The 23,757-nt window shown below is 46.4% G+C and overlaps 1 protein-coding gene across 1 annotated transcript in view; it reads left to right on the top strand.

The window, feature by feature from the left end:
- fibcd1b (fibrinogen C domain containing 1b) overlaps positions 1-23,757 on the top strand; it is a gene marked incomplete at both ends in the record, with an annotated part of 126,028 nt that overhangs the window by 57,172 nt on the left and 45,099 nt on the right. The window contains one exon of the mRNA XM_084441671.1: positions 4,316-4,452. Coding sequence (XP_084297797.1) covers positions 4,316-4,452 — 137 coding nt within the window. The remainder of the gene's footprint in view (positions 1-4,315; positions 4,453-23,757) is intronic.

Consider the following 23,757-nt stretch of genomic DNA (forward strand, 5'->3'; position numbering starts at 1 on the left):
TAATTCGCACACTGAAGTTCCATATAGAATCTTAACGTCCATATACCTTTTTCCAAGTGAATTGATCGGTCAGCGGGCAGTGTTTCATATGTTTTGATCCATAATCTGGAATTTAACCTGCCCCGGAGCAGGTTAGCTCGGCAGCATAAGTTACCACGGTGATATAGCACGGTGAAAAATGAAACCACATTCGTAGTACGGATAAACCAATCTTGAACCTGAAGTTATCGCGCAAACCCTGTAATCCTGTTTCTTTGTACAGGGCTCAGGGGAGTGAAGGACCACGGGAGATGTAGTGCTGTGAGGGAGAGCAGGGGAGTGAAGGACCATGGGAGATGTAGTGTTGTGAGGGAGAGCAGGGGAGTGAAGGACCATGGGAGATGTAGTGTTGTGAGGGAGAGTAGGGGAGTGAAGGACCATGGGAGATGTAGTGTTGTGAGGGAGAGCAGGGGAGTGAAGGACCATGGGAGATGTAGTGTTGTGAGTGAGAGCAGGGGAGTGACTGACCATGGGAGATGTAGTGTTGTGAGTGAGAGCAGGGGAGTGAAGGACCATGGGAGATGTAGTGTTGTGAGTGAGAGCAAGGGAGTGGAGGACCAAGGAAGATATTAGCTGAATCCCAAATCGCGCACTTAGGCGAAAGTGCAGAGCACTCGCGGCCTTGTGGCCTTACATGCGCGTTCCCGCTAAGTCCACAAGGGCTCAGGGTAGTTCCAAAACGGAATTGCTAGGTCCACAAGTGCGCCACGCCGCCATTTTGCGCACTGTAACCGCACTTACCGAAAGTCCGCAATTTCACGGACTTAGGAGCAGAAAATACCCACAGCCCACCGCGTCTCATGTGACACAGTGCTTGAGTGCATTCGAGTCATGATCCGAGTGCATCACACATAAATGATGACATTTGCAGATAACACAACATTTATCTTGAAATCCACATGCTGCAAACATATCCCACCCAACCTAATGTTTTAATTATTATTAAATTAAAACAGAAGTCAATCAGTCAATTTGCAGAGCTGAAGGGAGCGTCAGAGCAGCCTCTGCGTTGGAGGAACGCGGCAGCCAATGAAAACGAAGTGGGAGGGGCATTGAGCGAAACTGGGAGTGCTGTCCCATTTAATTCACGGCCCTGCACCCTCTGGCCCTTCCAGCTGACGTCAATTAAGTGCTCAGGCCTCAGGCCACAAGTGCGAGGGGCCGCATGTGCGGTTTGCGCACTCAGATTGGGATTCAGCTAGAATGTTGTGAGGGAGAGCAGGGGAGTGAAGGGCCATGGGAGATGTAGTGTTGTGAGGGGAAGTGGGGGAGTGAAGGACCATGGGAGATGTACAACAGGATAAGTGAAGAATGCAATTTGATAACAGTGGTACATGCTCCAAAATGATCCTACCTTTCAGAACATTTGTGAGACACCACCCATTTGTTACTTTAGGAAACCCCGTTGTAGAGTGGTTCATAGCATGACCCAGCGTTGGCCTACATTGCCATCCAGCTGGCTATTTACACCTCCTGTGGGGTTCTTTAGATGTGGACATTGTGTTCATTGTTCTAATTACAACAACATTAAACACTTCATGCATCCTCACCAGGAACGAAGTAGAACATTATGTATGCCATTAACTGACTCATCTCATGCTGTGTACATGTTAAAATGTCCATGTGGTCTAGTTTATTGTAGGACAAACAAAACAAGCACTTAAAGTCAGAATAGCATAACACAAAGCTCTAATACGCAATTACAATTGGGAGTATGCGATTACACTATGTTACATTATGTTTGTGAAAATCACTGCTCACTGACCTCTTTAAAACTTTGGGACACTGAGAAAATCACGCCCCCCCCCCCCCATATTGTGCTAATGTTTGATTTGCTATTGTATTTGTATAGAGGTGACTACGAAACCTGATATGCTTCTTTTTTTTTTATGTCAATGTGGTACGCTATTGCATGGGTTCATTATACTGAATAAATGAACTCAAATCCAGAGAGCTGTTTCACTCAGTGAGTGATTTGTGCACTGAACTAAAACATTTTTTAAAGATGATCTGTGAGCTCCAGTACAGTACTCTCCTATCTGATGCTGTTGGTCAACTGAGAGCACCGGTCCTCATCTCTATGAGGAGGTTTTAGTGTGTGAACTGAAATTGGAAAATGTAGTGTTGAGAGGGAGAGTGGGAGAGTGAATGACCAGGGGAGTGAAGGACTATTGGAGATGTAGTGTTGTGAGGGAAAGTGGAGGACCATGGGAGAGGTAGTGTTGTGAGGGAGAGCGTGGGGGAGTGAAGGACCATGGGAGATTAAGTGTTGTGAGGGAGATTGTGGGGGACCACAAGAGATTAATTTCCAATCTCTTCTTTCCACATTCTCCTCCTCCCTATCTGCTGATAAAGCTGCTTTCTTCCACTCTAAAATTCTAACCTTCCAATCCTAAAAAACTCCTTGAAACCTTCTCTTCACTACTCCAGCCCCCACCTCCTACTCCCAACTCCTCCCTTCTCCCTGATGATTTCGCCAACTTCTTTGACAAGGAAGTTAACGATAGAAGATCCTCTTTCCCCATCCCACAGTCTACGCTCCGTGCACCAACCTCACCTCGCCTCCCCACCCCCACCCTCTCTTCCCTCTCCGCCCGATCCCCTCCTCTCCACGTCCCACCTTATCCCACTTTTCTCCCCTCTCCACCAACGAGGTCCTCAACCTTGTAACATCTAACCGCCCCACCATGTGCTCCCTAGACCCTGTTCCCTCAACTCTCCTTCAGTCGGTTGCACCCGCACTACTTCCCTTCCTAACCCACCTCATCAACGCATCTCTTGTATCAGGATGCTTTCCCTCTGCTTTCAAGACCGCCAGAGTCACCTCCCTCCTGAAGAAACCATCTCTCCCCTCACCCCTCTGATGTCAAAAACTTTCCCTTCTATCCTTTCTATCTAAAACACTTGAACGTGCTATCTTTAACCAACTGTCTTCATACTTCCACCAGAACGACCTCCTCGACCCTCACCAGTCTGGGTTCAAGGCTGGCCACTCGAAAGAGCCCGCCCTCCTTGCAGTGACGGAATCACTCCATGCCACGAGAGTAACTCTCTCTCCTGTCCTGATACTACCTACTATCTACACCTCTCTGCAGCATTTGATACGGTAGACACCCAAATCCTCCTCTCCACCCTCGAGGAGAAAGGCGTCGCTGGCTCTGCATGCTCCCTGTTTGCATCCTGCCTCACGGACCGCTCCTACTAGATGACATGGAGAGAGTCGATGTCGGAACTGCGTAGTCTGACTATGGGAGTTCCACAAGGGTCTGTCCTGGGTCCTCTCCTGTCTTCCCTCTACACTACATCTCTGGGCTCTGTCATTTGCTTGCATGGCTTCTCCTATCACTGCTATGCCGATGACACCCAACTGGTCCTGTCATTTCCCCCTTCTGATGCACAAGTGGAGACACTCATAGCTGGGTGCTTGGTTGACATCTCGGAGTGGATGACGACACATCACCTCAAGCTCAATCTGGACAAGACTGAGCTGCTGTTCCTCCCGTGGAAGGGCTACCCACACCGGGACCTGCACATTACCATTGAAGACACAGTGGTGATGCAGACTCAGACTGCAAGGAATATGGGTGTGACCCTGGATGACCAATTGTCATTCTCCGCACATGTCACATCATGACAGATGCATGCTCTACAACTTCTGGAGGATTTGCCCTTTCCTCACCCCTGGAACTTGTCCAGAAAGCTGCTGCTCGCCTTGTGTTCAAGAGTCGCTGTCCTGACTCAAAACTCATCTCTTCAAGAAGTACTCCAACGATTCCCTCTTAAGCACCTATTGTTTTTTAGATTGCTATTCTTGCACTTTGCCTTCAGCACTATATTATGCTCTTAGTGACTTGTTTTAGAAAAGAGATGCACTTGTGAGTTCTGGTAAGTAGTAGTACATTGGCTTTTCCTACGTTAAATGCAATTATTGTTAGTCGCTTTGGATAAAACCTTCTGCTAGATGACTGTAATGTAATGTAATGTAGAATTCAGACAGGTGTTGAGCTGTTGTCCTCATCTGCCATTATTACCGGTGCTCACCCAGGTTGCAGCTGCTAGCACCTGTTTCATCTGGCACAGGGATTGACAATTGATTTTTTTTTTTCTCTGTGACTACGTGTCCTGCTTCTATATCCTGCATTTGGGTTCTCCAGCTCTGACCGTATCATCCTCTCTCTCTCTCTCTCTCTCTCTCTCTCTCTCTCTGTCTGTCTCTCTCTCTCTCTCTCTGTCTCTCTCTCTCTTTCTGTCCCTCTCTTCCACCTGTGGTCTCCAGGCTCCAAGCCTCGTGACTGTGGGGATCTGTATGCCAGTGGGCAGAGGGAGGATGGCATCTACTCTGTGTTTCCAACCCACTACCCAGCAGGCTTCCAGGTGTACTGTGACATGACCACCGATGGAGGGGGCTGGACGGTGAGTCACTCACACCCACACACACACACACACACACACACACACACACATCCAAAACACACGAGCGGTGAGACGCACATACACACACCCACAGGCACAGTTATATAGAGATACACACACGTTACATACACACACGTTACATACACACATGTTACATACACATACACACACACACACACACACAAAAACACATCATCGTTCAACACAGTCTTTTCCATCCACTCTTATTTTTTTAGGCGGTTATCAAAATGAAAAACAGAGCAGGTAAAAGGGAATTAAATGTTTTTGTTGTGAGCATCTTTACTTATATTGGTTTTGCTTTCATTCATGACAGACTGCACGTAAACAATAATGATGCAATTAAATAATAATGAAAACTGCACTCAGACCAACATTAGTTCTGTTGAAGCAGTTTTCTGCTCTATCCATCTACTAATTACTGTGTGAGGAGCATTGAACACACTGAACACTACACAGCATCCTCCTAACTCTCACTAAATTAATAACACACACACACACACACACACACACTGAGTTGAATACATGAATTTTATAGATTATGTTACCTGTTCTGTAGACAAATGTGGTGCTGTAAATCAGATGTGAAAGTCAGATGAAACAAAAAAGGAGAGAGAGAGAGAGAGAGAGAGAGGATGTTACGGTCAGAGCTGGAGAACCCAAATGCAGGACATAGAAGTAGGACACGTATTCCAATGAAATGGAGTTTTAATCGAAGGAGAAGGAGACTGAGGGATAACGGGGTAGTCAGGGCACGTGGACAGGCAGCCTGTCAGGCAGGGAGGACAGGCAGGCAGGCAGGGAGGCAGGAACCAGGGAGTGTAACACTGAACAGCCTCCGAGTATGAAACTCCATAGAAGCCAAGAACACAACTGACGCGGAGGTAGAAACTAGGATCTGGCGCTGAGAGGATGGGAAGCCGGGGTAGAAATACTGCGTGGCGATGGGATGAGGAACGGCAGGTGTGGAGACAGAGCAGGTGGACTGAATTATGTTAAGATAACGCTGAAGCCTGTTTTTAATTATTATTATTGTGCATCGCATTTGTTTTGTTGATTTGATTTGTGTCTCTGTTAGCCCTTTTCCACCAAAGGAACTCTGGTTTGTGAACCGGTTCGTTTCCAAATTCCTGGAACCTTGGTTCTGTCCAGAGAACTGGACCGCGTTTCGACCAGTTTTGAGCCGAACCGTTGTACGTCAGCCCACGCCCATGATGTCGTCACGGTTCGCACTGAAAAACCTACTATTTTGTGGTTACCGGTTCGGAACCAGCTTTCGGGTTCCCAAACTCATTTATTTTTGGTCGAAATGCTCGGAACTTTTTAAAATTAGGTTTGCAAACCGGCACCGAACCGTTTCCCTCCTGGTGGAAAAGGCCTATGTGTGAACTCGTCATCACTGTAAATGACGGAAACCTCTGTGCTTTACGAGTATAAATAAAGGTTTAAAATTAAATGAAATGAAAATGAAGCCACACACACACACACGCGAGCACAGGCACATACAGTCGAAAGAACACGGCCTCCTGCGGATCGCGTGGGTAGAGGGCTGCAATCCCCGGAGGCCTGAGAGGTCAAAGGGGTCAAACCTGATGCCACTGAGGGTAGAAGGAAGTCTTCGACCCCGGCCCTGGGGTACCCACAGGGTCCCCTGCTCCTCCTTGTCGTGAACCCCCACCACGGGTCAGGGGGAGAGTCGGGTTATACAGTAACAAGAAAAGTATGTGCTCCATTGAAATGAATTACAGTAACCTGCAATGCTAGCACTTAGACTAAGTACACATTTTTATTAATACAGTAGTAAACATATGGAATGGTTGGATGAAATCCTCAAAAGTAGAGTGTAATTAACCCTTCTTACTGGATTTTAACCTCTGTAATGTGAATCATAAGAGTAGGTTTGCCTGTTAGATACTTCCTCTTTTCACATCCTGCGACGAGCACTAGAATATCTAGCACGTCAAGGGATCACAGGTCATACGATTATTTTGGGTTAGACTGTATCTGTCCCTCAGGTTCATCTGAAATAATGTTTTATAGAATGTCATGATGAGTTGGAAAGTAGACAACACGATGACGTGCTGAACATGTGACTATGATGGATCAGTGTGTGGGCAGAACATGTACTCATGTAATCAGTACATGTATTGATTTGTTGAAATTGATGTAATGTCTTTTGTATGGGAGATGAAAGGGAAGAGAGAAAGAGTATATAAATTAGAGAGCATCAATGCTCCTTGGGACTCCATCGCCTGGATGACTAGAAAGCTTGGTGCTCCAGTCCAACCACCATGGATAACCAGGAACTGCTGAAGTCAGACTAAGGCTGATAGGTGCACGGTGAGCTAGACTGGCCAGTTGGCCTACCGTCTCTCTCTAACTCATATTTAATTTTAATGATATGACTGTATCCATAATTCATCTATTATGCTTTGCTATTCACTTTGCTGTATCCAAACTGTCAGGTCACAGTGGGGGGTGCAGTCTGGGGCGGCAGTGGGGAAGTCACGAAGACGTATGTCATTAGGCTAGATGAATCTACTCGACCCCTAGCCTGAGATTATTCATCACAATCCCAGAGATGGTGCAACCCTGAGGCCTGAAGAATTAACCCCTTTGTGGAGTGCTGGGCTCACACACACACACACTCACACTCTCTCTCACTCTCACTAGAGATGCGCGGATGGAGTTTGAGTGAACCCGAATCCGCGTGCACTCATCAATCATCCACCCGCCACCCACCCGACATAATTATCTTCTAAAATGCAGAGACCCGCACCCGCACCCAACCCGCCAAACATGAAGTTATTGTATTTACATTTAAATTATGTCCAGCCGTTCGTGCTCATTCGCTTTTCATATAGGCGCATTTTCTTGACTTAAACAATTTAAAGATTATAGGCTCGCTTTCGCAGGATCTCGGTTGACGAAGTGGTCGAGGGTAGCCTATAGGCTATTTGAGTGAGCTGCTGGCAGGTCTCGCACTTTTTCGCAGTTGTTATAATATATATGATTATAGTAGTTATTAAATACGAATATAACTGACAAATCCACCCGCAATCCACCCGAAATTAATCACAATGTTGATTTTTATTGGCCCGCCCACCCGCGGATGTCGAGGATATATCGGCAATATTCGCATCTCTAACTCTCACACACACACACACACACACTTTCTCTCTCTTTCTTTCTCTCTCTCACACACACACAGACACACACACTCTTTCTCTCTCACACAGACATGCACACACACACACACAGCCTGGGGAGATGGTGGGGCGGATGGAGGGAGGATCAAGAAGAGTAGAAATATCACAGAATCACTTGATCTATTTTTGGCTAGGTTATTAATGTTTATTATTGAGTGTGTGTACAGTTTATGTGTGTGTGTGTGAGAGAGAGAGAGAGAGAGAGAGAGAGAGAGAGAGAGAGAGAGTGTGTGTGTGTAGGTGTGTGTGAGAGAGAGAAAGTGTGTCTGTGTGTGTGTGAGACAGACAGAGAGAAAGTGTGCGTGTGTGCGTGCGTGCGTGCGCACACGGACATGTGTCAGTCATTGTCCAGGAATATGCGTAGGCAGGCAAGGGCATGCCCTTTTGTAATGTTCTGATGGAGTGGGAGAGACAGTGTGACAGAGTGCTCGGCACAGCCGGATCGACTTGAGCTATCTACCGTTCTGAACAGGACGCCATGTACTTTGGCGTAGGGTGTGTCAAATGTGTTTGATGTGAGAGCAGGTAGAGAGAGGAGGAGGATGCGGGGGAAGGGGGGGGGGGGGGGCTGGAGATTGAAGAGAAGAAGAGGAGACTGGGGAGGAGGGGTTGGGGGGGGGGGTGTTACTGGATGCTTAAATAAGAAATGAGCCATATGCTGCTGCCTGTTCATAGTACGCACCCTTCCAACAGAACACTGCATCTGAGACTCACTGACACCCCGGCTGGGGGAGAGAGGGAAGAGAGAGAGGAGGAGAGAGAGGGAAGAGAGAGAGGAGGGAGAGAGGGAAGAGAGAGAGGAGGAGAGAGAGGGAAGAGAGAGGAGGGAGAGAGGGAAGAGAGAGAGGAGGGAGAGGGGGAAGACAGAGAGGAGGAGAGAGAGGGAATGAGAGAGAGGAGGGAGAGAGGGAAGAGAGAGAGGAGGAGAGAGAGGGAAAAGAGAGAGGAGGGAGAGAGGGAAGAGATAGAGGAGGGAGAGAGAGGAGGGAGAGAGGGAAAAGAGAGAGAGGAGGGAGAGAGGGAAGAGAGAGAGGAGGAGAGAGAGAGAGGGAAGAGAGAGGAGGGAGAGAGAGGGAAGAGAGAGAGGGGGAAGAGAGAGATGAGGGAGAGAGGGAAAAGAGAGAGGAGGAGAGAGGGGAGACAGAGAGAGGAGGGAGAGGGGGAAGAGAGAGAGGAGGAGAGAGGGGAGACAGAGAGAGGAGGGAGAGGGGGAAGAGAGAGGAGGAGAGAAGGGAGCCAGGGAGAGGAGGGAGAGGGGGAAGAGAGAGGAGGAGAGAGGGGAGCCAGGGAAAGGAGGGAGAGGGGGGAGAGAGAGAGGAGGAGAGAGGGGAGCCAGGGAGAGGAGGGAGAGGGGGAAGAGAGAGAGAAGGAGAGAGGGGAGCCAGGGAGAGGAGGGAGAGGGGGAAGAGAGAGAGGAGGAGAGAGGGGAGCCAGGGAAAGGAGGGAGAGGGGGGGGAGAGAGAGAGGAGGAGAGAGGGGTGACAGAGAGAGGAGGGAGAGGGGGAAGAGAGAGAGAGAGGAGGGAGAGAGGGAAAAGAGAGAGAGGAGGGAGAGAGGGGAGACAGAGAGAGAGAAACGAGTGAGGCACGCTAAATAGAGAACAGAGAGAGGGAGAGAGGAGAGAGGGAGAGACTGGAGAGAAGAGAAGTGGAGCAGGGGAAGAGAGAAGCCGGAGGAGGGAGGGGGGGGCTCTAGGTTTTGCAGCTGGTAGCTACAGTATGTAACCCCATCGTGTGTCCCGTGCTACACGATAACATGTGTGAGGCCCGGACCCCTGGTCCTGCCTGCTGTCGGATGGAGTAGTGTTAAATCCTGGCCTAACCTTTAGCGGAGTCTCTCCCTGCCGGCTGTGGTGGCGGGTTGGAAGGTCGCGGCAGTCTTGTCTCGGCGCGGGCCCCGGGGCCGGAAGGGGCCGACGCTATCATGGCCTTAGAATGGGGACGGAACAAGAGGGTGGTGTACTCTCCTACTATCTCTTAGCTGCAGTCGTACAGTTTGGACACCAGAGGCGATTTAGAACTATAGATGGTGTCCAAGGAAAGAATTGGCGTGCGTGTGTGTGTGTGTGTGTATGTGTGTGTGTGCGTGTTTGTGCTGCTCCACACCAGAGTTTGTTCATCATCCCAGCCAGCCCAGAGACACACTCCTCCATCATCCCACTGCTCTCTGGTCAAATCTATATGTCCGAGTTCAAGTTCAGTGCAGCTCCTGAAAGAATTATGTTTGACACTGTGTGTGTGTGTGTGTGGGCGTGTGAGTGTGTGTGTAGCTTCATGTAATGGACACTGGGGGTGTTGATCTATGGGTTGAGGCTGCGATGTCCATTCCAGTCAGCCGGACGGCCTGGAAATGTGAAAACAGAAAGAAATCAAGCCGTCACTTTTACTGTCCATCTCCTGGGGGTGCTTACCCCCATTCCTTTTCAACACGCATTCAAACCCTGCTCAGCAGCTCACCCAAACAACCTGCAGTAGAAAATCTGATGGAAAACTCTTCTTTTTAAAACGAGTCTGTATGCGTATATATGAGGAGATCGGTTCCGTAATGAGATTAACACCAATTCTTCACATTTGCATTTTATTATCAGAAATGATCGCTAATAGGTACCTTAAAATGCGTTTGTCAAATATGTGAAAAAACAAACATTTCTCAAAATTGATATATGCCATTTTATGTATGTGCTTGTGTGTGTGTGTGTGTTTGTGTTTGATATATGTACAGTACTCAGAGTATAAATAAAGCTTGAATGAATATGAAGTATGACACGTTTTAAAAAGATGAGAATACACTGTATGAGTAGTTTCAGGAGTATCTTTCCCGTTACCCGGAGTTGAACATTTGCCGTCCATGCACTCGTCAAGGTGGGTCTGTCAGTTGAGTGTGGCGCTGTACCCCAGCAGCAGCAGCAGCAGTGACAGGCCCTACCCAGAATCCTCTGGGGGAAAATAACACAGGCACGGGGGGGTATTTTTGTCCGTCAGACGCGACACGCCTCTCGAGAGATCTGCCGCGATACGTACTCCTCGTTACCGTCCCCACGCTCCTGCTGAGAAGAAAGGGGGGGGGGGGGGTTTGTGGTGATTGAAATGAAAAAAGGAAAGAGAGGGAGGTGATGGCCAGATGGAGGGGAGCGGAGGGGCGTGACGGGAGGAGAGGAGGAAAGAAGGGAGGAGAGGATGAGAGGAGAGGAGGGGAAGATGAGAGGAAAGGAGGCGAGGAGAGGCGGGAGGAGAGAGGTGCGGAGAGGAGAGGAGGTGGAGGGGAGTGCAGATGTGCACTGGTGATAGGTTTCGGTCTGGCTGCGGCTCTGTCAGGTAATTGCAGTATTTCTCTGCGTTCATAACTCAGCCTCCCAGGCTTGTCTCCCGCGACAGAGTTAGAAGAGATGGAGACAGATAAAAGATACTGCCTGAGACTACGGGGAGAAAAGACCTGTCATCTCCCCCCCCCCCCCCCCCTCTCTCTCTCTCTCTCCCCCTTTCTCTATGTCTCTCTCCCTTTCTCTCTCTCTCTCTTTGTCTCTCTCCCCCTTCTCGCCTTCCTTTTCTCTCTCTCCCCCTGTCTCTCCATTCCTTTCTCCTTCTCTCTGTCTCTCTGCTCCTCACGCACCCTTGATTCAGCCATACTTTCTTGTGTTCTCTCTTTCTGAATTCCGGTCCCACCCTTTATCTCCTCCACCTCTCTCTCTGTGTCTACGGGGTGGGGTGGGGGGGGGGGGCAGTCATGTTCTAGTTAAAGAACATTGTCTGTATGGTAAACGGAGAACGTTCACACTTCAAAGACTTACACATGCATTTTGCAGCATATACACACAAACCAACGACAAGAATATTCACACACCCACACACACACACAAGTCCTCACTCATTATTCACACACCTACACACACACTTCTACAAACACAGATATGCACACATGCACGCACACAGTCACTCTCTCACACTCCACAGGGCATTTTTCAGGGAAAATGATTTTTCTATTCTGTCCTGAGGGTGTCACTATGACTGAAGGGTAATGTAGTGTATTATTATTATTTTATTTGCTAAAAGGAGACTAAAAATGAAGCCTGTATTAATAAATGATGGTCGCAGATACTGTACACAAGAGTGGTGCGTGGGTCTGCATTATCAAACGGTGCTTTTATCACGAATCTTTCTGAAATATTAAATTCCACTAAGAACTGAAATGTAAAAGTTTGATATTGAATGTATGATCGTGTGCATTTTTCTATTCCTCTTCGTTTTCTCTCTCCAGTGGGACTGCATTTTGAGCATTCGTACTGTCCTGCATGTTTTTCAATATCTCCCTCCCACTCGACTTTCTTCAATATTTAATTTGCTGTTAGTTTATAGGTTTGTAAAGCAGGTGGTGGGCTCTGCTGTTTTCATGTTTGTCTGAAGATGAACGGGTGAGCGGATGAGAGAATGAGGTCAAAGATGTTCCACTGAACATTCCTCAGGAATATTCTCTCAGGACTCTGGCCCTCACCACAGATTCCATTTCAAACCTTTATTTATACTCGTGAAGCACTGAGGTTTCCCTCATTTACAGTGATGACAAGTTTACACAGAAACAATCAAATCAAACTTCATTTAAATAGTGCATACTGGGATTAAGGACTAGTTTAAAATTGGTACGTTTATTGTAGTACATTAAAAGCAAGCTGCAGATTAACAATGGCTTCCTGAACAGTATCTGCAATACAGTAGAGAACTTTATCATCAGCATATAAATGAACATGAGAGCTACAGTAGGTAGTGTAGAGACAATATCATTAATATAGATGGTGAAAATGTAAGGGGCTGGTTGGCTAGCAGTTGGAGGTACAGAGGGGCAAGGCAAAAGAGTAGTCAAGTTCAGGCAGGGTCAATCGATCAACAAACAATGTCCAGAAAATGTAATCCAAGCCGTGGTCGAGGTCCGAGGAGAATGGGTCGGGGAAGCCGTGTGTCAGTCCAGGAAAGGGGCAGCAAACAAACCGGAATCTGGAGGAGGAGTGGAGAAATGAGCCACGGGAAGAAAAAAAAAAAAACTATCACAACTTCTAGCACGGAGACCATAGAAACCATTACTTGCCACAACGGATCTTAGGGAAGAACTGGCGACGAACGTTGGGAAGACCGGGTTCTTCTAGGGGAGGTGATTGGGTGAGTGGTGGCAGCTGGTGAGCCGCGCCCTCGGAGCTGGTTAGCAGAACCGTGTTCAGGTGTGCGGGGGTGATCAGTCGGAGGGCTGAAGTGGAAGGCTGTGGGGCGCGCACTGCGGGAACGGTGGTGGGAGCTGGAGAGCGCCCAGGCGGAGGCGGAGCCGTAACAGAAAAGGACAGGACCCAACATTGATCCCTGGGACACACCTCTAGCTAGAGACAGGAAATCACACACAAGTCAAAAGCATCTCTATCCAAACCAATACTAGATAGTTTGTTTAAAAGCAGCTAGTGATCAAATAATTTGCATTCATACATTGTACTCTAACTTTTATTCCTGTATTTTATTTTTACTGCATTTTTTTTTAAATGTCATTTTTTGCATTTCGTTTTATATGACCTTTTATGTGCGTTTTGCACTTTGTCTTAATGCTTTTAATGTCTCATGTAAAGCACATTGAATTGCCTTGTTGCTGAAAGGCTATACAAATAAACTTGCTTTTCCTTATCCTATCACCCCCTTTGTGCAAAGGAACCACCGAGCAGATTTACAAACCTGCAGAACTATTCCAGATGCAATGGAGAGATTAAAATGTATGACAATGGCTCACTAATGACTGGGGCTGCCAGTTTTATAAAAAAATGTAGATCTAGACTGTCCTCTCGAGTAGAACATGTAGGATCTATGGATTGCAAGATTCTTAGTGTTTTACTGGGTGTAAATGAGATACATCAATCAATCAATCAAAGCTTTATTTGTATAGCGCATTTCATACTCAGAGGCAACACAATGCGCTTTACAGAGAACGGCCCACCCCTACATATTCCAGAGGGAAGAAAAAAAACAGTAATCACCCGGGGGCCAGATAAGTGAGCTGTAAAAATTCTTCCCTGACCCCTCTCAACAAGGCGATCGAGCAAGCTCCTGGAGTATGTTTGTCTACCAGCTAAGAACGTTTATAAAGAAATACATTACATTAAATTGCATATTCTGAAGTGGGAATGCACCAGAGTCAGCATCCAGGGAGCCAGCCCAGTATACAACCTATCATATCAGCGCCCTGCCTCAGAGAAGTGCCTATTAAAAGCAAGGCAAATTTCATTTGATCAGAGATCACACAATCCTCCACATTAATACATGAGGGCAGTGAGCTAGAGGATTTGTTTTTAGATACATATGTAGGTTCACTGCACCCCAGAATTTAGCTGGGTTTGAATAAGAGCTAGAGACTAAATCCAAGAAGTAACCAGATTCAGCTTTCCTTATAGTTATGTGAGTTGTTATTTATGAGTTGTCTAAAAGGAAGCGAGTCTTGGGTATCCCTCGTGCGTCCGGCACGGGACCAGGCACAATTCATTAAACAAGTTAGACAGCTCACTAGAGTTGCAACTCTATCTTTAATCCTAGTCCTTTTAAAAGGGATGTGCTATCTACAAAGTAATTCAATGTTTTCAATGTGTCCAGGGCAACTTGCACGTCATTAGACTCAACAGAGAATAGACTATTACAGTCAGTGATGTCATCTAAGAAGGATTGGGCATTGAAAGAGCTAAGATTTCTCCTCAAGGCAATGTGTGGCCTTGTTTTCAATCAAAAACACCACAGGCAGAGATCCTGTCACATAGATTGGAAAAAATTCAATCAATAAGGGTGGATTTAACCAATTCTTTTTTATTCAGCCTAGCGGGCCCAGTAACCAACTGATAAAGGACGATATTACCACTCACTTCCTTCAGTTATCCAGAAGCAGCACTCTGCCAGTCCAGATTACAATCTCCCAACACAATGATCTCAGAATTTGAATACAAAGAGAGTATATCAGCAATTCTGTCAATAGCACTGACCTCAGCCTTGGGAGGCCTGTAGACACCAACCACAAATAATGAGTTGCTAGGCCCCAATTCGATGTTCAGTACAAGCAGTTCAAAAGACTTTGGTATGGTTATGGCATTCACAACAGAGACAGACACAGGCACAATTGTACATACATACCAACCCCACCACCCCTGCCTAATCTATCAACTCTATGCATTATAGTGCTGCACAGCTATGGACAAGTCACTATCAGACTTCTTTAAGCAGGACACAGACAGTACCAGAACGTCAGGGTCAGCCTGAGAGACTAGGATTATCAGATGATCTAATTTATGTTGCTGAAGGAGACTTCTTATGTTTCAATGAATCAGCCCAAGCCCTTTCCTTTCCTTAAAGGCAGCTGGATTATTATTAAGTGTAGAAATCAAATAATTGTGCATGGATTTGTAGAGGGAGAGGTCCTGAACACATATCCATAAGACTTCCTCATGAGATATGCATAATTCAGATGTTATGGCTTGTCAAAGATTAGACATTTCTGATCTGTGTACAGTAAGACTTTGCAATGGAATTTCTCCAAAACTACACTGTACAAATCAAATAATCTTGCATGGATTCGTAGAGGGAGAGGTCCTGAACACATATCACTAAGCCTTCCTCATGAGATATGCATAATTCAGATGTTATGGCTTGTCAAAGATGAGGACATTTCTGATCCTTGTACAATAAGATTTTGCAATGGAATTTCTACAAAACTACACTATAGAAATCAAATAATTTTGCATGGATTCGTAGAGGGAGAGATCCTGAACACATATCAATAAGCTTTGCTCATGAGCTATGCATAATTTAGATTTCATGGCTTGTCAAAGATGAGACATTTCAGATCCGCATACAGTAAGACTTTGCAATGGAGTTTCTCCAAAACTACACTGTAGAAGCCAAATATTATTTCATGGGTTTGTAGAGGTACTGTAGAGGTCCTGAACACTGTGAAAGTAAGATATTTCTGCATATTAGGGAGAAGTCCTGAATTCATATACACATGCCATTTGGATGCCGTAAGGCATGGTGTGCGCGTGCTGAGGTGCTGGGGACCTCCGGGTCTGAGTCTGAGGTGAAGGGGAGCGGGAACGCGCCCCAGTCCCGGTGGTGGGAGGCGGAAACTCGGGTGAGTTCGAACGCCGTGGAGAGGACCCTTGGCAGCGGCCAGGAGAACGCACAGCGCGCCGAGAGCGCATGGAGGTAGAGAGGTGCGGTTCTGGACGCAAGGACGGGCGAGCCGTAACAAGATCCCTCCAAAACGGCTTATGCCATCAATCCAGAAGAAACTCTGTCTGTACACCGCTCTGACAGGACTATGGAAACCAAGAAAGGGCGGCGGAGTCTATGTGCCAGTTCACTAGGAATGGTGCAACGACAAGAACATCACGTCACTGCAATGCCATTGCACGTCCGACTTGGAATTCTTTGCAATAAAATGTTGACCGCACTTTCTTCCACGTGAGTTTGCCTCGTTTACAATCGTGGTTGTGTATATTCCACCGCAGCTGACGACATTGTCCGCCCTCTCAGTGCTCCGTGAAGCATTGAACTACCAATCTAGCGGCCAAAATTTTTCGCTTATTGTAGCTGCCGATTTTAACCAGCGAACCTAAAGAAAGCATTCCCCAACTTCCACCAACACATGGACTGTGCAACGAAAGGATCAAAAACTTTGGATCACTGCTATACCCTGTTCAAAGGGGCATACAGGGCCGAACCAGTGGCACTACAGTAAACACTGATCACGACAGCTACTGTATCTTCTCATGGCCTGGTTATGTAAACAAACTACGCAAAGAATGCCGGAGATAGAAGAGGTGTGTCTATGGACGGAACATTCAGGAAACAGCATGCAGGTTGCATTGCACAAGGGACTATGATGTAGGTTCACTAACACAACTGTTGAACAACTGCTAAAAGACAACACAGATATAAACACACTTACAGAGCTAGTAATTGAAATATTCAGGAAGGCTACAGAGAAGAATGTAGCCAAACAGACCATAGAAACCTATCCAAATCAGAAACTCTGGATTAACAATAAAACATGCAATGCCTACAAACTAGGACTACAGACTGGCAACATAGACAATTATATGGCTGCAGCATACAACATAAGGAGAACGGTGAAGGAAGTCAAGAGGGAATACGGTGAGACTACAAGGGATCTCCATCCTGCTCAGGAGGTGTAGACGCTGCTCTGGTGAACAGCTTCAACACTTCCTATGCACGGCCATCGCACCTGAGGCGGAGGAGAGTGGAGGGGAAGAGAGAGCACTCATTCTCTCTGAACACACGTCAGAAGGGTTTTTTAACAGGTGAACACCAGGAAAGCCACGGGACCAGATGGTATTGCAGGGTGACTCCTCAAGGCGTGTGACCAACTGGCTCCTGTGTTCACAGTGATATTCAACCTGTCCCTGGCCCAGTCCATTGTCCCCACATGCTTCAAGAAGTCCTTCATCCTCCCCGTACTGAACAAGCCAAGACCAGCTCACCTTAATGACTACCGCCTGGTAGCTCTCACCTCTGTGGTAATGAAGTGCTTTGAGAAGCTGGTCAAGGAACACATCTGCTCCTCACTGCCCAGCACACTAGACCACCTACAGTTCTCATACAGACTCAAGGGATCCACACAAGTTGCAATAGCTCACATCCTCCACACTACCCTATCCCACCTAGACAAGAGCAAGGGGAACGTGTTGGGTTATGTGAGACTGCTGTTCATTGACTACAGTTCAGCTTTCGACACTATAACCCCCACCCAGACTCAACACCAAGCTCAGGGTCCTGGGGCAAAGTGATACCCTGTGCAAGTGGATCCTGGACTTCCTGTCAGATAGAGCCCAGGTGGTGAAGATAGCCAACCACACCTCATCCTCCCTCACATTTAACACGGGATCCCCCAGGGCTGTGTGCTGTCCCCACTACTGTACTCCCTGTACACACACGACTGTACAGCAACCTTTGACTCCAATACCATGGTCAAATTTGCTGACGACACAGCAGTGATAGGCCTGATCAGCAACAATGATGAGAGGGCCTACCTGAAGGAGGTGAGGCTCCTGATCCAAGGTTGTCAGGAAAACAACCTCCATCTAAACGTCAGCAAGACAAAGAAGATGGTGGTGGACTTTGGGAGGAAGCAGGAGAGGAATTACACCCCTCTAATCATCAACAGGACCCCTGAGAGAGTTTGACAGCTTCAAGTACCTTGGCGTCCAGATCACCAAGGACCTGAGCTGGTCAACACACATAGACACTGTGGTGAGGAAAGCATGTCAGAGACTGTACCACCTCAGACAACTGAGGAAATTCAGAGCGTCCCACTAGATCCGACAGAGTTTCGACTCAAAGTCACCGTGAGTGATTTTTTGATGAACTGGGGTACAACCCAGTGACTCAAGGGACCTCAAGAACTAACCAATCCGGAGATCTTGTTTGGTCATGACTAGAACGCCATGTGATGAGGGATGCCAGGTTATTATGTAACTTTTGTAAGATTGCTATACAGTACACATATGTACAGTACAGGAGCAAATGCTGCATTCTCCTTGTGGTCAGGAATGGCCAACCCACTGCCTGATAGAGATTACAATGATTCATTCTAAAATGATCACCAGTAATAAAATGAAGTTGCTGAATGATAAATTGTCAACTTTTTTCAAAGTGATAGAGGCAGCATGCATAATAATATTGCCATAGCCAATTACTGACAAGAAAGTAGACTGAACTAAAAGCTTCCTGTCATCATGCAAAAACATGACATTTCTATGAAAGAACCCACATTTTACCATTAACATTTTATTTGGCTCATCAACATACACTTTGAAAGATGGCTTTTCATCACTAAAATCCCAAGATGCTTAAAAGGGCACTCTCTCAATTAAAGAACCATCCAAAGTGCAAATAATTAAGACAGTTTCCTTCAAAGAGTGGGATCTTGAAAATTGCATATAATTTGTTTTTGTCTATTTAAAGGGGTAGTTCAGAATTTTGGACATAGCGCCTCATTTACGACTTCCCCATAATGTTGTTGGGTGATGGAGAATATTTTCATCTGATTCCATATTGTCTCATTCTAGTGTTAGTGGCAGTAGAAACGGCTATTCAAAGAAAACTCACGTAAACTCATCATAACCCATCGTTAGTATTGTTGAGCCCATTTGTTTGTTTGGACCTACAGTATATGGCTCTGAAGTGCAATACAAATAAAATGTACTTTACTCTCTCTAAATAGGGAGGCAGAGCAATAAGTAACTAGCCGGCACTATTGTCTTCACAACAACAAGGAACAGAAGAGTGGACTATTACTATCAATACAACAAGTTGCAGTGGCCACCTTTGAAAGGGATACAGGGATACACTGTATGTCTGACTTTGTTGAGGAGTTTAGTTTATCTGGCGATCCTTACTTGTTTGTAGTGTTCATAAGTAGAGACTGACCAATAATCAGCTTGGCCGATAATTACGGACGATATTCACGGTTTGGCGTCATATCGGCTTCATGAAGACGATATTGCGTCACTGCCAAAGAGCCATATAATGTTGGTGAGCGCTACCGAACATGCACACATCGCCAAGGAACCGGACGGAGGAGTCTTAGTATTAGGTTGATAACACCTTACTACATTGGGCATGCTTGGTTGTGTTTCATGATTAGTAGCAGTGTTCAGTCTCCCTCTCAGTAGCCTGCCCTGTTCTAGATGGCAAGGTTCAGCTACTGTAGCTTGTAAAACATTCAAACATTTCAAATTATTATTTTTTACTTATTTTATTTATTTTTTATTGTATTTGCTTTTGTTGGATGATTCAGAGAAGAACATGGGACTGATGGTATTTATTTTATTTCATTTGTATATATGTGTGAGCTGTAACATGATACGTGCCCAGGTGATAACCAAAATAAAAAACATAATATAAACTATTTTATTTGCATAGCTTTTTAAATCCGCTTTATCTCATTGTCATTTTGTACAAAAGAAAATAACAAAATGAATTGGTGATACTGAATATCTGCCTTAAATATCAGCGATTCAGCCACCTCAACTTGGCAATTATCGGTATGGGTATCGGCCCTGAAAAAAAAAGCATATCGGTTGATCTCTATTCATAAGTGAGTTTTCTTAGAATTATAGCCATTTCATTTCGATTGCACTACCATAAGCATGCCACTAACACCCGAATGAGAGACAGCATGGAATCCGATGAAAATGTTCTCCATCAATCAACAAGATTATGGGTAAGTCATAAATGAGGCTCTGTGTCCAAAATTCTGAGCTACCCCTTTAAGCTCTAGAAGCGAGCACTGGATCGAGTCAAAGGCTGTCTGCAAAATAGATAATTTTCCTCCCAATGTAGGAGCAGATGAATAAATTACTGTATCATCAGCATAAAAGTGCACCTCACAGCCATTTTCAAAATAGATGTTATTACTCTACAAGATGAAAAGTAAAGGACCTAGAAAATAACCCTGCAGTAGACTACACCTTCAGTGACCTCCATACTGTAAAAGAGGATTGGAGTGTCTGCTCAACTGTCTCCCTCCCTCCCTTTCTCGCTCTTTCTCTCTCTCTCTCTCTCTCTCGCTGTCTCTCTGTCTATCTCAAGGATGTTGGGATGTGTGTGTGTGTGTGGTAGCTGCCTAGTGCAGAGATTAGGTCACCCTGGTAGGAAGCACTATCCCTTTCTAAAGCAGAGATGACCAGGCCTGGTGCCAGAGGAGAAGTTCTTTGGCAGGTGTGAGGGATGTAGGTACAGTAGGTAGTCATTAGGGATACAGGGGCCTACACTATGGTGATACCTGAACTCATTCTCTACAATGTTGCCCTTGTTCTTACCTCTGCAGAGGGGATAGAGAGGTAGAGAGAGAAAGAGAGGGGAGGGACATATAGAGAGATATGTGTAGAGATGTAGCGATAGAGAGAGGGAGGGAGAGAGGTAGAGAGATGTATAGAGGTAGAGCCAGAGTATGCAAGAGAGAGATATAGAGAGATGTACAGAGATGTAGAGTGAGGGAGAGAATGGTGGAGAGAGAGACTACAGTAGAGGTCTGCAAGCCCGACATGGCCCAACGGGGACTGGCCCGACACTATGGACAGATTAGGGCTGGGCTTGGGACGATTTTTTAATGCATGGTTAGGGTTTGGGTCAGGCTTTGTGACACAGACACACGTGATGTAGCGTTCCTGAGCACGAGTTATGAAAATCGGCTAGAGTGAATGTACACAGCTGAGCTGGCTGTGTTAGCTAGTTAGCTAGGTAGCCAACATTACTGTACCTTAATGTGGCTGCCACCCTTTTCCTACCATGCACACAGTATTTGTATTAGTTCATTTCATTTTCAACTTGATCGTTCCTGTTTCGCCTGATTCATTTTCCAAGAGAACATAATTCTCTGTTATTGCATTTTTAGTTGTTCAATAAGCAAGTGATGGGGCTGCTGCTCCCAAGTTCAAGCAATAAATATTTTGCAGTGAGAATTTAAAATGTTTCGGCTGATTTTGTCAATATTGCATGAATTAAAAGGGTTTTATTGCAATTGCATTCTTGCACATACTACGATAGTGTGCTACGGTATTGAAAAAAGTACAGTTTGGGTATCGGTATCGAATTCCAGATATTGAAATTGGTATGGAAAAATTTCAAATGATACCTACCGACCTCATCCATCCAGAGTGTCTGATCCCGTCCTCGTCCATCCAGAGTGTCTGATCCCGTCCTCGTCCATCCAGAGTGTCTGGTCCTGATCTCGTCCATCCACAGTGTCTGGTCCCGACCTCGTCCATCCACAGTGTCTGGTCCCGATCTCGTCCATCCACAGTGTCTGGTCCCGACCTCGTCCATCCACAGTGTCTGGTCCCGACCTCGTCCATCCACAGTGTCTGGTCCAGATCTCGTCCATCCACAGTGTCTGGTCCCGATCTCGTCCATCCAGAGTGTCTGGTCCCGACCTCGTCCATCCACAGTGTCTGGTCCCGATCTCGTCCATCCACAGTGTCTGGTCCCGATCTCGTCCATCCAGAGTGTCTGGTCCCGATCTCGTCCATCCACAGTGTCTGGTCCCGACCTCGTCCATCCAGAGTGTCTGGTCCCGACCTCGTCCATCCAGAGTGTCTGGTCCCGACCTCGTCCATCCACAGTGTCTGGACCCGATCTCGTCCATCCACAGTGTCTGCTCCCGACCTCGTCCATCCACAGTGTCTGGTCCCGACCTCGTCCATCCACAGTGTCTGGTCCCGACCTCGTCCATCCACAGTGTCTGGCCCTGACCTTGTCCCCCAGCTGTCAGGTCATCCATGGCTCTCTCCCTTGCTGACAAACCTGGCTTTCTATAGACTCACTTCCAATATAAACATCGCCTTGAAAGTGTAAAATATTTTCATCAACAAACACTGGGCCTTGATAGTGTTATGTTAATTGCGGCATTAATTAATGATTGAGAATTAATGATTGAGTTTGATATGACCATGTGCCTCCTCTGCGGAGTCTCATGTTGGGTGTTTGTGTTTGTAAGTGTTTTGTCTGGGCCAATTTTCTCTGACATTTACAACCTGATTGGCACTACTTTGGTCTGAAATGTCAGAAGCAACTTAATTAGTAGAGAAAGGACCCCAGTCAGCACATAGGAATGGTTCAGTATGTATTATATCAGTATGAAATATTACTTTATTTGAATGGGGGGGGGGGGGGGGGGCTGAAAGAGATACAATATGTGGATGAATTGAGCATCACTCCACCCCTCTCTCCCCTTTCCCCTCCATCCATCTCCCGCAGCTCTTCTGCCCCCCCTCTCTCTCCTGCTTTCTCCTGTCTTCCTCTCCTCTCCTCCTTTCTCCTGTTCTGCTTCTCATTTGTTCCCTCTCAGAGAGCAATGTTTGTCTCTGGTGACAGGTGTTGGGAAGTGATAAGGATGGCAAACTTTGAGAGAGAGAGAGAGAGAGAGAGAGAGAGCGAGAGAGAAAGAGAGAGAAAGAGGCTGACCCTGGGAGAGAAGAGCAGGGCTGGGTGTTTATATTGAGTGTGTGGATGAGCATACGGAAAGACGTACACTACCAAAAGAAAAACAGAGGTTATGGAGAAAGCAGTCTCTGGTATTCCCTTGTCCTCTCTTGCTCTCTGCATGATAAACAACCATGTGTTGTTTTTGTTGTTATTGCCATTGATACAGTTTATCAGTTGAAGGACAGAGTCCTGTCCATTGTTCAGACCCAGTTCCACCTTTTAAGAATTCTGCTGCCAGTGTTAAAGCCAGCGTTAAAGCTGACAGCCTACCCCCTCGACAGACAGACAGACAGACAGACAGACAGACAGACAGACACACACACACACACACACACACACACACACACACAAACAAACGCATACTCTTGGACACACACACACACACACACACACGCACACACACTATACTCTCTTTCTCTCTCTCACACACACACACACACACACACACACACTTACAGATTTTGTGCATGCCTCGTACCCTTGACTGGGCAGTTGATCTAGGCATCTGTGCAGTTGTCTCTCCATGGACCTGACAAGCCAGTTGAACTCTGTACCCCAACCCCATCCCCACTCTCTCCCAGGGATTGATTTTTTTGTATTGTAATGGGTTTTTAAAGAGGCTTGTATTTGGCAGTTTTGATTGGTCAATAAAGGCCTTTTGGGATTTGAATTATCTCTCTCCCACCCACTCATCCACTCTATCTCCCTCTCTTCCTCTTTCTTCCTCTCCCTCTTTTTCTCTCTCCATCCCCCAGTCAATCCACTGGGACACTGTGTTTGTGAATAAAGCCCCAGGGCAGTAGCCATGGCCAGAGACTTTGAATTTGCTCATGATGTTTCTACATTGTTCTTCACGCCTCAGTAGAATATGTCCCTAAAGACGTCCAGTCCTTCAGTGATCTCTGTCTCTCAAGCAAACAAAGAGGAGCACACAAAGCTCACATGTCCGCTGTGACGACTCTCAGACTTCCCCCTGCTGGAGCTATGCTGTTTGTTCTGTGGTGTGTTCTGTGGTGTGTTGTCTGTGTTGTCTGTTCTTGTTTTGTCCAGCAGGTGGAGTCTGGGAG

Source organism: Borostomias antarcticus (assembly GCF_949987555.1).
Source record: "Borostomias antarcticus genome assembly, chromosome: 8".
NCBI classification, from domain to species: Eukaryota; Metazoa; Chordata; class Actinopteri; order Stomiiformes; family Stomiidae; genus Borostomias; species Borostomias antarcticus.